The 13,059-nt window shown below is 28.0% G+C and overlaps 1 protein-coding gene and 1 long non-coding RNA gene across 2 annotated transcripts; both read right to left on the bottom strand.

Moving 5' to 3' along the window:
- Positions 1-5,208: 5,208 nt before the first annotated feature.
- On the bottom strand, positions 5,209-6,798 carry LOC114169522. The gene is made up of 3 exons (XR_003600946.1): positions 6,673-6,798; positions 6,485-6,557; positions 5,209-5,397 (listed from the first exon to the last, which is right to left on the bottom strand). It is a non-coding gene; the product is annotated as an uncharacterized LOC114169522 (long non-coding RNA).
- Positions 6,799-10,471: 3,673 nt separating this feature from the next.
- LOC114169517 (auxin-induced protein 15A-like) lies at positions 10,472-11,416 on the bottom strand. Its single transcript, XM_028054700.1, has one exon. The coding sequence runs from the start codon at positions 11,040-11,042 to the stop codon at positions 10,743-10,745; it is 300 nt and encodes a 99-aa protein (XP_027910501.1). The 5' UTR covers positions 11,043-11,416; the 3' UTR covers positions 10,472-10,742.
- Between the last annotated feature and the right edge of the window lie 1,643 nt (positions 11,417-13,059).

Genomic DNA, 13,059 nt, shown 5'->3' with positions numbered 1-13,059 from the left:
TAAATAATTTTATTTTTTAATAAGAAAAAAACGATTTTTTTATTTAATAAAATATATAAGTACTCTTCTCAAACGATTTTTTTATTTAATAAAATATATAAGTACTCTTCTCAGCTATAATTTTTTTTTCACTCCCAATAATTAACACATGCTTTTCTTAGTTTTTTTTAAATGGTATTATTTAAATTACAAAAATATGGGTACATAATTACAAGAGCATGTGTTTCCCATAGGAAATTATAAAAAATAAACTATGAAATTATTATTCAAAGTTATTATTATCTTTGACAATTTGGGTGATAAGTAATATCCATAAAAACCTTAATTAGCATTTTATATCTTTCATTTCTTAATTACTCAACATTCATAATTCTTCAAAGAAGTATATTTGTTTAATAAAATGAGTGCAATATCAAGTTTCAATCATAAAAGTTTAATTTATGAATACACGTAAGTTGTTTTTGAAAGACGGAGGTATTGATATTAGTTATAAAGCATTTAAAATTTATTATCATTTATAAGACGTAATTAAATGTTTACAATTAATACATTGTTACTCTATTCTAACTTTAAAAGATTCATATGAAATAAATAGAGGAGAATGTTAATGGATATTTTAATTCGTAGTTAACTGTAATATTAAATAAATTCTCGCGTCAATAATTATTAATACAGTTTTAATTTATTTAAAAGAAAAAAATATTCATAAATATTATACAACTATGATAAATAATTCATTTAATGCATAAAAAAATTAAGAAATAAGTAAATAATAAAATGATTTTAACGTAATTATAGCATATTTATTAAAATTACATAAAAATATGAATATTATAATACTGTTTTGGTTTAAAGGAATATAGTACAATAAAATTTAAATTAAATTTAGAACTCTATACAATTATTTTTATAATGAAAATGACAAATTAAATTTAGAACTCTATACAATCATTCTTATAATGAAAATGACTAATGTAACATCATATTAAATAATATAAAAAGTATTAAATAATTTTATTTTATATTTAATAATATAATATTTATCACAAATTATCATTATTCAACGTTTTCTTTTAATTTATTTTACTATTAGAAGCGATGACGATAATCTCACCAGCAATGATGTGTTTGTGAAAATACGTTTTTCTTTTTATTAAATCCAAAATGTTATGATTTTATTACATAATTAAAAGTAAAATAGAAAGTTAAACTGAGGAATGAAACGAAAGTTAATTATAAAATTTCAACAAACAATATTAATAGAGGAGAGACATTAAATTTTATTATTTAATAATTTTAAAGATATAACTATATTAAAATTATTTTATTATATTTTAAATCTTTTTATTATGCGTCAAATAAATTATAAATGACGATTATATAATATTTATGAACATTTTTTGTCCTCTAAATAAAGAAAAGTTACATTAAAATAATTAAGATAAAAATTTATTATAAAATTTAATATTTATTAATTATTGTTAACCAATGTTATTAAGAGATTGATTAACAATATCCTTAAAGCATTTGGTTAATCATATCCATAAATGAATGTTTTTCAAAGTTCAAGACAAATTTAAATTTTTTTACGATAAATAAATATATTAACGATCAAATATGTCCCATACTTAACTCTTTTACACATAAAAAAAAAAACATACTAAATCTAACAAATTTATCTTATAACATTTGGTATCAAACTCATCTCCAAAATATATATCGATGTACTATCATTTTGATGTTTTAACTTTTTTTAATAAATTAAATTCGGTATATTTAAAAAATATATATTAAAATAATTACTTAAAAAAAACAGCAAAGAATTGTAAAAATGAAAGGATAGATTTGGGTTAGTTAGTTTTTATTGTCGAGTAGTGATTACATGGTTGATTTGCATACCCCACTCCTTAGATATGTTGTTAGCCTATTTATAAGAAAAAACATAAACCTATTAGCCTATGTATTATGGCATCACATACCATTTAAAACACACAAAAAATGACACCACAAACATATAGATCCAAACGTATCACTAAAAAGACATTTTCTTTAACAAGTTTGGTTCCAAACGTCAAATCCAAAATACAATGTAATTTCAACTCAAAATTGTCATATCAAAATTGGTTTCAAATCACAATTCTTGTATTTATTTAGGTTGTGAAAAGAACAGGGCTTCGAATTAATTTTAATTAAAACTTCAAATACATTTTAACACCTGGCCAATTAATTGAATGGAAATAATTATCAATCATATAACATAATTTCGAAGGAAAAACAATTTTTCAAAAATGAAACAACAATAGTATGTTTAAAAAAATAAGTCCATTATATTGGGTTATAGAAACATTCAATTACTTTCGAATTATGATACATGAATATGATACGTGTATTAAGACACATATTTAATACGTTAATTTTAAAAAGAAATATAATATAATATATATTATATATACATATATTAAAAATGTACAATAATTCTTAAAAATATGATGAATATATGATTATTATGGTATAAATCCAACTTAAAATCATATGTATTAAAGTTATTCACATAAAATAATTATAAATTATCATCATAAAAACTATTGCTTTATAGATTAGAAAGTTCATTGTAAAGTATCATAACTTATCATATAAGAGTATGTATTGAGCACGGATACATAACTTAAATTGAAGTATCGATGTATCATAGTTTGAAAGACATGAAAATGATATTCTTACATAAATAAATATTTAATTTTTTTGAAAGACATGAAAATCATATTCTTGCAAAAATGAATATTTAATTATGAGAATCTTGGTGGACTCTTGTGAGAGTCCGTACGTGAGTGGCAATCATGTAAAGATTTGTTGCATGGAACAACAATCATCAAAATAAAAAATGACACTGAAAAAAAGATTTGGCCACCGGCATTGCTACTAGGGTTCTTAACTATGAAATGCAAGTTGTACTTTGATACCTTTGTGTCAATACAACATTAGATTTATAATCACTATTCACAAAAGATATGAATCTTTGTTGTATGGCCATAACTGTGTGGGATAAACACTATAATTTATTAATCCATAACCTTTCCACACACATGTAGGTCCCTTCAATCTCTGTGTTTCTTCATGCCCCAAAATAGCGGTGTTTGTTTGTTAGCTTTCTAATACCCCCCTATTCACTGTGCTGGGTTTTTATTTTTCTTTGGCCCATTTCTTCAAAATGGGTTGGGTAAAGCTTTCGTTGAATTCAGGTTTTTGCTTCCTACACCCCATAATTTCTAACTGCATCCTCATACTTTTTAAAATGACCATTTTATCTTTCATAACGATTATTTTCAGATTGCTTATTTGGACTGCGACATGTTTCTAGAATTTCCAAAACGTGATTTCCAGAACAAATAAGGTGTATTTTGTAACGTCTTTGCCGAAACAAATTTTTTAACTTATTTGAGACTTCAGAACATGATTTTTTGAACAAATTTTTCAAAACCTTTTGGAATAAGCTTTTTACCAAATCATAGAGGTGCTAATATTTCCAGAATAAGCTTTCAGAACATGATATTTTAATTTTTGTTTGTTAATATAGAGGTACAGGTATAATCATAAGCATGAAGAAAAAAAACCTAAAATTGAAAGCACAATCTGAGGATAAAAAATATATTTATGGATCTTTGTTTTTACATAGTGTTTAATTTTGTTTTTTCTATCAAATGTGAAACTTTGATTTACATGGACTATTCCCAACAATCTCCCCTTAAACAATGATTATTGATATCACTTTAACTTCAAAATCTTAAGAAAATGGTGTTATGGGTTTTTATCTTTATACCGTGTTTAACTTTGTCTTTTCTATCCAATGTGAGTCTTTAACTCACACTTGGACTATTCCCAACACTCTTTTATTATAATAAATAAATTTGTGGTTTTATTATCTTTTAATAAATAGTTTGAAAAATCAGTAATAAAAATTTAAATTAAAAAAAAAAGTGATTCTAACTCATTACACTTGTTGTGTGATTGCAAACTTTTTCTGTTGGAATGGCTTGAGTGTAACACATCCCGTGAAAGAAGTTTAATTCGGGTAAGGTGGGTTAGGTTGGGCCAAAATCCATATTCAACCCACCCACTAGGCATGAAATTAAGCCCAATATTGATATTTACCTATAAGCAATAGATCAATTAATGATGAAGATAATTTCATTGAACAGACAATTGAAATACTTGAGTGTCTGATTTGGCGAAATAATGTTAATATTATGAAAGACAATTGATTGTGCAAACGTTATAGAGTTGTTGTCTTTGTCCAACATAAATGGGACATATTTTCCTATGCTAAAGTCCTAACAATGTTTCAATTCACTGCTCCTTCTTAATTTTAACGGCATAAACACCTAGGACGGTCATTTTGTCTGTTCCATAATTTCTTTCCCTTCTTTTGGACGGTTGAAACAATCATATGTATGTGCCATTAATGATTCTGTCATCTTGTATCCATTCAAAACTCTGTAATTAGTCCACTTTCATGTTTTTTATTTTTATTTATTTTACTTCTCACCTATTTACTTAATGTAAGATGGAATCACATGATGAAACCCAAACCCAAACATATTGGACCACAAACACTTTTTTGTATTTCTGATTTTCCACTCACACAGAGTTCTCTTTTCGAACGTAATTTCTAAACTTTGTACTAAAAATTGACGCCCATCTTTCAACACTAATTCCAAATCATGCACAATCCCAAAACCTTACATTCATTATAGACCGTAAGTGTTAAAAATCTAATCGTGTGAGTTTGAATAGTTAAGTAGTAAAAATGTAAAGAATACTTAGATCGAGAACTCTTAAATATATTTATAGTCTCTAAATTCTAAATTTTGATAGACCGAACTTAAATAAATAAATAAATATATATATATATATATATAATTTTTTAATTTAATTATGTTAATTTTTTTATGTCTCAAATGATGTTTTATGATGACACGGTTTCATATTTTCTTTCAAATATTAATTCAAAATATTGTTTAACACATAAGAAAAAAAAATTCTTGAATTAAAAGAATTATTTTAAAAATTTTAAAAACAAAATATATCAAAATTTGGGACACATTCAAATTTAGAGACTATAAACATGTATAGTTTTATATTTTAAAAAATATTTGGAAGTTTAAATGTGACATCCCATTTAAATAGTATAAACTACTAAATAAAGCATCGCATAATTATAGGAATAATAACAAAACATAATTCACAGGGGTTCAACAGTTATACAAAAAGCAAAACTTATAGAGCAAGGAATAACAAAAGGCACTAAGGCCATAAAACTGCTCCCAAGAGCCAAAGGTGACAGGGCCCACTACACCGCACCACTGTTACCATCAGGTCTACCTTCAACGTTTTTCCCATCTACTCCCACCAACAAGGTGATCATCGCAAAAGAGAAAACAAGACAAGCACAACACGAAGATAAAAGGGTAAACTAATGTAAAATATCTTTAACAAATTATAGAGCATGTACAAGGCAAAACAAGTTATTAACAATTAAATAGAAAACACTCAGATCATGTGAGAACAATCAAATGTAAGTTACTACGACTCGATATCCGGATCATACTCTTGATATAGGATTCTAAAGGAAGTATGCACCTGTGTTGGTTTCTAAACTCTGCAGAGTCTAGACGCAAGGGGTTATCACCCAACCACACAGGGTTAATCCTCTATTGTCTTGGACCCAATATGTCCCAAGACTAGGACCTCCTGCCACTCTCACCACATTAACCATTCTGCTCTATGTGAGCGTGAACAATTATTAGAGTTCAGGATACCCTCCTTTATCTAGACATCTCCTATATCAAGGTATACACTAACTACCATCACCAATAGTTTCCCTTGAAACTCTTTTACCAACAATTTTCACATGCCATCTCAAGTCTCAAGCCAATCCACCACCAACCAAACAAGTCATGTTTTCCATTTCATACTCAACATAACAAGACTTCATTTAATCTCATACAATCAAGTACAACACACAACCATAATTCTTACACCAAAATTTCTAAGAAAATTTATTATCACAAAACCAAAATCACTACAGTAATGTGTGACACATTTCTCAAGCTACAGACATCTAATCGACGATCCAACCGGTCAAAACATAAAATAGCATGTTATGAACCACATGTCAAAATTTGAGCTCAATCAAACAGTTAATGAGTTGGGAAAGTCAATTTTTCTAAAACTGCGCATATCAGAAAAATACACAGTCGCCCAGCGAGCCAAGGAACTAGCCCAGCGAGCCAAGGAACTCGCCCAGCGACTGTGCGACGCATCAGAATACGAAAAAAGACGTCAAACATCACAGTTTCATGAATATTTGAACCCCTAACTCAGAAATATACCAAAACTAACGTTTTCCAATCATTTAAACATAAAACAGAAACGAAACGAACCACATATTTCATAAACGCAAAAAAAAAAACCTAGCTTCCCTTACCTTTTTAGACGCTAGCAAACACAACAAGTCTGCAACTAAAGAGCACCACAACTCCAAGAGCTAGAGCAGTGAGCTGAAACATGAAAACCAGGACAAAACAGAGGTAGGAGGTTAAACCCTAACCAAACCAACTACCCAAACGGTAAAAACATAAAGAAAGGACCAAGGAACTTCAAAGTTCGACTTACTTGGAGGTAGAATGAATTTTGACTAGCTCGAAAAAGGAAGGTTTCCTGTGCCCTAACAGAGCTCCTACTTCAGTAGAGAGAGGGAAGAGAGAATGGTTTCTGGAAAAAGAGACAAAGTGAGAGTGAGAGGGGTTGGACATGGTATTGGGGGTTCCCTTCATGGTCTGACCTTGGACCTACGAAAAGGCTAGGCCCAAACACATATAAGCTGAAAAAAAATGGGGTTTACATTAAAGCAATTTCATTAAATTTTATATGAATTTACTCAAGAATATTTACAATGTGTAAATATTTTAATTATTTTTTATTATTTCAATTATATATATATATATATATATATATATATATATATATATAGTTGTGTAAGACTTAAATAAATTTTAAGCCTTTATATTTATATTTTCACTAATCAAGTGATATGAGTGTTGTTTATCTAGTCTTGCTTATCTCTCTTCATTGCTAATAAATGTAAATATTACGACTAATTAAAACAAGTCATTTTTATTACATAATATTGTTTCATATTAACAATAAAACTTTACTTTTCTCAACACATATAGATAAATAAACAAGATGATAAGACTAGATGTTAATCAAATTACTTGATTAACAAAAAATTAAACAATAATTAAAAAGTATACAAATTTTGAGTACACAATTTTTTTTAATAAGAATCTAATTAAAAGTTTTAAAATTTATAAAAAAACTAAAAACTCAATTAAGTATATACATAATTTAGTTAAAATTATATTTGTCACTATAGTAAGATTTTCGAGATTATCTTTAAAAAAGTGGCATGTGATTGATTAGAGTTTATGATGAGAAAAATCCCTAAATTGTTCTTGGTTGTGATGGAATGTCCTAGTTGCCGACTTTACGGAACTTGCACCCTAACACTCCAACTTCCTATATCTACTTACTATGTATGCTACATTGTTAAATTAGATAGATACTTAGCAAAACATTGCATACCATAAACACAATGATGCATATATGTACCAACAAAACACCATCATGCACACATGCAATGGCAAATGCAATGCATTTTCCAAACCCAGGGACACACAATAAACAAATCAAACTTCGCAAGACCTTTCCTACCCTTTTTCCTTTCTATATATATGTAACACAGTTTTAGTTTCAATTTTAAATTTTTATAGGTTAAAAACTGTCCAAAGTGTTTCAAATATTTGCCTCATATTTTTTATTTAAATTATTTTTAAAAATTATTTTTGTTTTTTTGAGATAATTTTTGTACAAAAATAAAAATGTATTAATTTATTATTTAGATTTGAAAAAGTAAGATATAATTAATATTTTATATTCTTTTATTTTATATATAAAGTACATGAATAAAATAAACGACAATTTTTTCATTTAACAGATCTTTTATATCTTCAAAATTTCAAATAGTTGTATTAGAGTCGTATTTCTTTTAAGACCTATAAAATAAAAGGAGAAAAATTTCTCACAACTCTCACTATTCCACTTTTTGACGACGAAAGTAAGTTATGATTTATGGGTGTAAGAATGCAAACTTATCTAGAATAGCTTGAATTATTGGAAATTATTGAAGATGACTACATCATTAATCCATTGCCTCAGAATCCCATCATGACACAAATAAAAATATAAAAGAAAAAAAAATGTAAAAGCGAATCTTATATTTGTTTTTTGGTGTTTCACATATGATCCTCACCATAATCATACCCTAAAATCACCTAAAAATTTGGAATTATTTGAAAAAGGAATATGAAAGAAACTAGACGATTTAAGGAATGAAAGTAATAATTTGATAAAAGAGTTTGAGCGTCAATGGATGAAAGAGTCTAAGAAAATTAAGGAACACTCAAACAAAAATGTTAACCATTGCTAACAAGATGAAATTATTGGGAAAATTTTAGAATCGTTGAAAAAATTTTGGTAACATTGCTAGAGTGATATGAAGATATACTGGAGTTGAATATATTTTACTTTATATAAGCAAAAGTGTTTTCAAAGTCAAGAACCACAAAAGCAACAAATACAACTAAACCAACAATACACGCGTATTTTTAATCTTGTCTCTATTGCAAAAAAATAAATCCACACATATATAACAAATATTAGTAGAGACCAAATGTAAAATGCTAAAATGTGGTCAATTGAGACATGTGAAAAATATATGTGAATTTCAACATACCAAAAAGTTGTCAAGATTGTACAGGAAGAATAAGCCGGAAATTACTTCTTGCAAATTTGTGTTACAACCAATAAATCTGTAAAAGGCTAGTTTATAGACCTTAGTTATACAAACCACATGACTCATGATCGATAACCTTTTAAAGAATTCAACAAATAAACTATTTCTATAGTAAAAATTGGAAATAAGGGACAACTTGTTAAGAAGGTACATGAATAATTGCATCATTTAAGTGTCAAATTAATTATTTTGGTCTTATATCTTTCTCATTAATCAAAATTCATTGAGTGTTGCTTAATTATGAAATAAATGTTATAAGTTATCCTTTAAAAACAAACTTTGTGTGATTAAAGCAAACAATCAAGAAGTATTCAAAACTCATGTGAAAGATAATTTTTGTTTAGGTTTTACGAAAGAGAAGTTGATTACAATGATGATATAAAAGAAAGATCAAAATAAAAAAAGATGAATATTTTTTAAATAAAATTGATGTCCAATAGAAGAAAATAAATAAATAACCACATTTCAACTTTCATCCAAGTTATTACTGTAGAATATGCAATTCTAAAAAAAGATGAGAGTGATAGAGGAAGAAATCCAATATGATGAAGAATATCAAAGTGAATGGAAAGATCATATAAAAAAAATAGATAGAGAAAAATTACAATAAGAGAAAATCAATAAGGAAAATCTAATTTGAGATTACTTAGAAAAAGAGATAAATCAATAATAAGTGGGAAAAAACAGTTCAAGTTGAATTTTGACTCTTATAAAAGCTAAAGTTAAATTTTTTATTCTTTTAAAATAGTTAAAACTATTTTTTCTTAAAAACAGGAAACTCATTGTAAGTAGGATCTGGAAATAATTATTATAAAACGAATAAATTTACTTGTTAGTGGACCACCGCAAAGCCCAAGGTTTTTTTTAATAACTTTAAATATACTAATTTATTTATTTATTGTAAATTTTTGAACTCAATTTTAAATCATAATCAATTTTAATAAAATTTGATTTTATTCTGTATAAAATTTAAAGTTTGAATGTAGTACTTAATTCATTTTCAATATGTTCCTAGTTTTAAAAACGCTCACTTAATAATATTTTTCTTTTAAATTTAAGCAAATATTTCAATCGGTTTTAATCTGTCCATAGTTTTAGCATTATCTTCTAGTAAATAAGCCAAATGGCTAGTGATGACATTTATGTTAGATATGAAGTTAGGGGTTAAAGGGTATCAGGAGTTATCTTTTGTTCATGTTTTCACTTTAATAATTCTTTTACACAGAACATAACCTTTATAAGTTTTATAAGGAAAAAGCAATATTCTCTACTATCTATGGCACATATTAATGCCAAAAAGATTTCTATAAAATAATTGTCATTTTAAAGCAATTTTCTTTGTTAACTATATATACTCATGTTGCTGTTCTCCACTCCAGTTAACAGTTTATATAGATGTTATTACAGTGCTGATATAATTGTAGTGAAGAATGAAGGAAATTATATTATAAAAAGTAACTGAAAATCAAATCTAAGTGTGAGTGGGATACGAAAATCCAAGTGTGAGTCTAAGTTTCCAACGAAAAGTTAAAGACTTTACTATAAAATAAACCGGTATATTCAAAGGCATTTGTTATCAGTTGGAGATTTCATAGCAACATTTGGAAGCATAAATTTGCTTGAACTCAATTGAGAGAGAGATATATGTACAAAATTTGAAGGCATCATTTGCGATGCAATTGGATTAAGGAGAATCTCCAGAACAAAATGAATGGACGAGGCCAGATATTATTGCTCCTATCTGTCTACGAACTAGGAAAATGAAAATAGCCAATGTCGAATTGGTGAAATTGATGAAACCAACCATTGCTGGTTTCTGAACAAGTAATTAACTAAGAGAAGAAGTTAGAGTAACGAAGTAATGTTCAGTGCATGGAATAGTGAGACCACCCATCGGGTGATTGAATCCGAATTCTTCTTCAGCCCAATCCAACAAGTCTCTGAACAAAGGGTGGCTCAGGTAAGATATTGGAATCACAAACCTCTTATGATTCTCTCCAACGTACACTGCCAAGTGCCCTTTTGGAACATCAGCGACAGAAGAAGCCATTTTGATTCTCTGTGAAAGAGTTCTCTGAAGTTTGTGCTTGGCATTGGCTATCCCCACAAATCTGTTACCAGTCTTCATGATGCAGAAGAAGAAGGGTAAAGATATATGTATGAACTGATAAAATGTTTCTGTGGTTGGAATTGGTAGTATCAGAAGAAAATGTAGAGATGTATATATATAGGGGTGAATGAAGTGAAGCCATGCAGTGATTACTAAATAGGTGATAAGTATGATATTATTGTGATGTGAGGAATGTTCAGAAACATGTCAGGTGAAGGACTTGGGGTATGTTCACATGAGTGTGCCTAATCCAGACCAGAACATGAGGACCCACTGAATTTTGGAGCCAGAAAAAAAAGTGTGGTACTGGTTGAATTGTGAAATTATTGTTTCATGCTTTGAACGAATAATGCTTTGGCCCTTTTTATTCTAGGCACGTTCTTGACATGAAATGCCAACATGAATTTGAAAATATGTTGAACTGGTCAGAGCTATTAAAAGGAGCTTTGAATTTAGACTCATGCTCTTTACTGGCAGTTTCTTGTCATCACCAGACACCTTCTGTTGTGATAAACTCATAATAGATTGGCCTATCTCCTTCCTTCACATAATTTTGGGATTAGGTTAAGTTAATCCTTTGTTTAATTTGCTCCAAATTGACTTCATCTCTCATAAACTTAATACCTTTTTTGAATATCCCATCCTATATAGTAGATGCAATGTCAAATCTACAATGAAATACCACCTTCCCATTCTCACCTACCTAATATGTTGGACTAATTCAAGCACAGAAACTTCGTTTCTAAACCAGATCAGGCTCTATTCAATGACCCATTGTAGAGTTTCATTTTGTTCTTTTCAAACCAAACGTGGAAGAGAATCAAAATCATATGATTTTCATCAATTTACTAATATATATATATGATTTTCTATATAATTATCTAATTATATTTGAAATCTTAGATCGAATCTAGTCCAACTTGACACTACTCTTGATAAATAGTAAGACAATGAATTTATGACTTTCTTTTTTATATAATTGTGGTGGAAGATCCAAGACCGATTGAGTTGGTGTTCAGAATAAATCCTTTAAATTTGATGTTTTTTTAGAGTAAGACTAGATGGATTAATTGGTATTAGGTCTAATGTAGATTGAATCATTAAATTAAGAGTCAATTTAATAAACAAGGGTTTAATGTTAGCTATCTTTGAAGATTTAAAGATATGAGAAGAGTCACCTAATGAATGAGAATTATTTAAGAGTCCACAAAATTAGTAGTGATCAATATAAAAAACTCTAGAAAATAGAAAAAAGGGATCAAACTTTGAAAATCTAGTTTAATCGAATTTTTACCTTTTGCTTGAAAAATAATATTTAACTTTTTCATTTCTATTTAACTTTCTATTTAACGTAAGATTTATAGTTACATTTATATTTTCAACAATAATAATTTAGTTAACTCATTTTAAAAATTGGTATCACTTTTTTTATAAGTTGATTTTATAATTTTTACATTAACAATGAATTAAAAATAGCCTCTATATAAACTATATAAGCATATAATATTACCGACATCGTTCACAAATATAATCAACAAGTCCAATAATTAATGGGTGAGCGCTACGTCATTATTTGAAACAAAAGCCAAATGAAAGGATTCAATTATTTGGTAGAGAAGGTTGGTTCCGTGCATTATGCCCTCTACATATTTGTTCTTTTGCTAAACCGAGGATGATAACTTTGGTTTACACAGTTTCATAAACTGCAACAATTACTCCTCCTATCTACTTTTAGTTTACCTTCCTCTTCAACATGAATCGCAGGGAAAACAAACTCAAATGACAATCCCATCACATCAAACGCAACTTTCGCAGTAGAAGTTTTCATTGTTTCGTGTAAGTAAACTATAGTAAAAGGCAAATTAGGTGTGGCAAAGTGCTTGTTATGCAAGTTGATTAGACCAATGGAGTGTGAAGTGCATCAGGTAATGCAGATTTTACAACAGTTATGGGAAATGAAAATGGCTTGGTTAGTTAGTTCAGCTTCACTTCACTTCATTTCAATCTTTTTTTACCTGTTCCATTCTCTAGTGAA

Source organism: Vigna unguiculata, chromosome 11, assembly GCF_004118075.2.
Source record: "Vigna unguiculata cultivar IT97K-499-35 chromosome 11, ASM411807v1, whole genome shotgun sequence".
Lineage (NCBI taxonomy): Eukaryota > Viridiplantae > Streptophyta > Magnoliopsida > Fabales > Fabaceae > Vigna > Vigna unguiculata.
The sequence above is the reverse complement of the archived record's forward strand: the minus strand, read 5'-3'. Positions and strand labels throughout refer to the sequence as shown.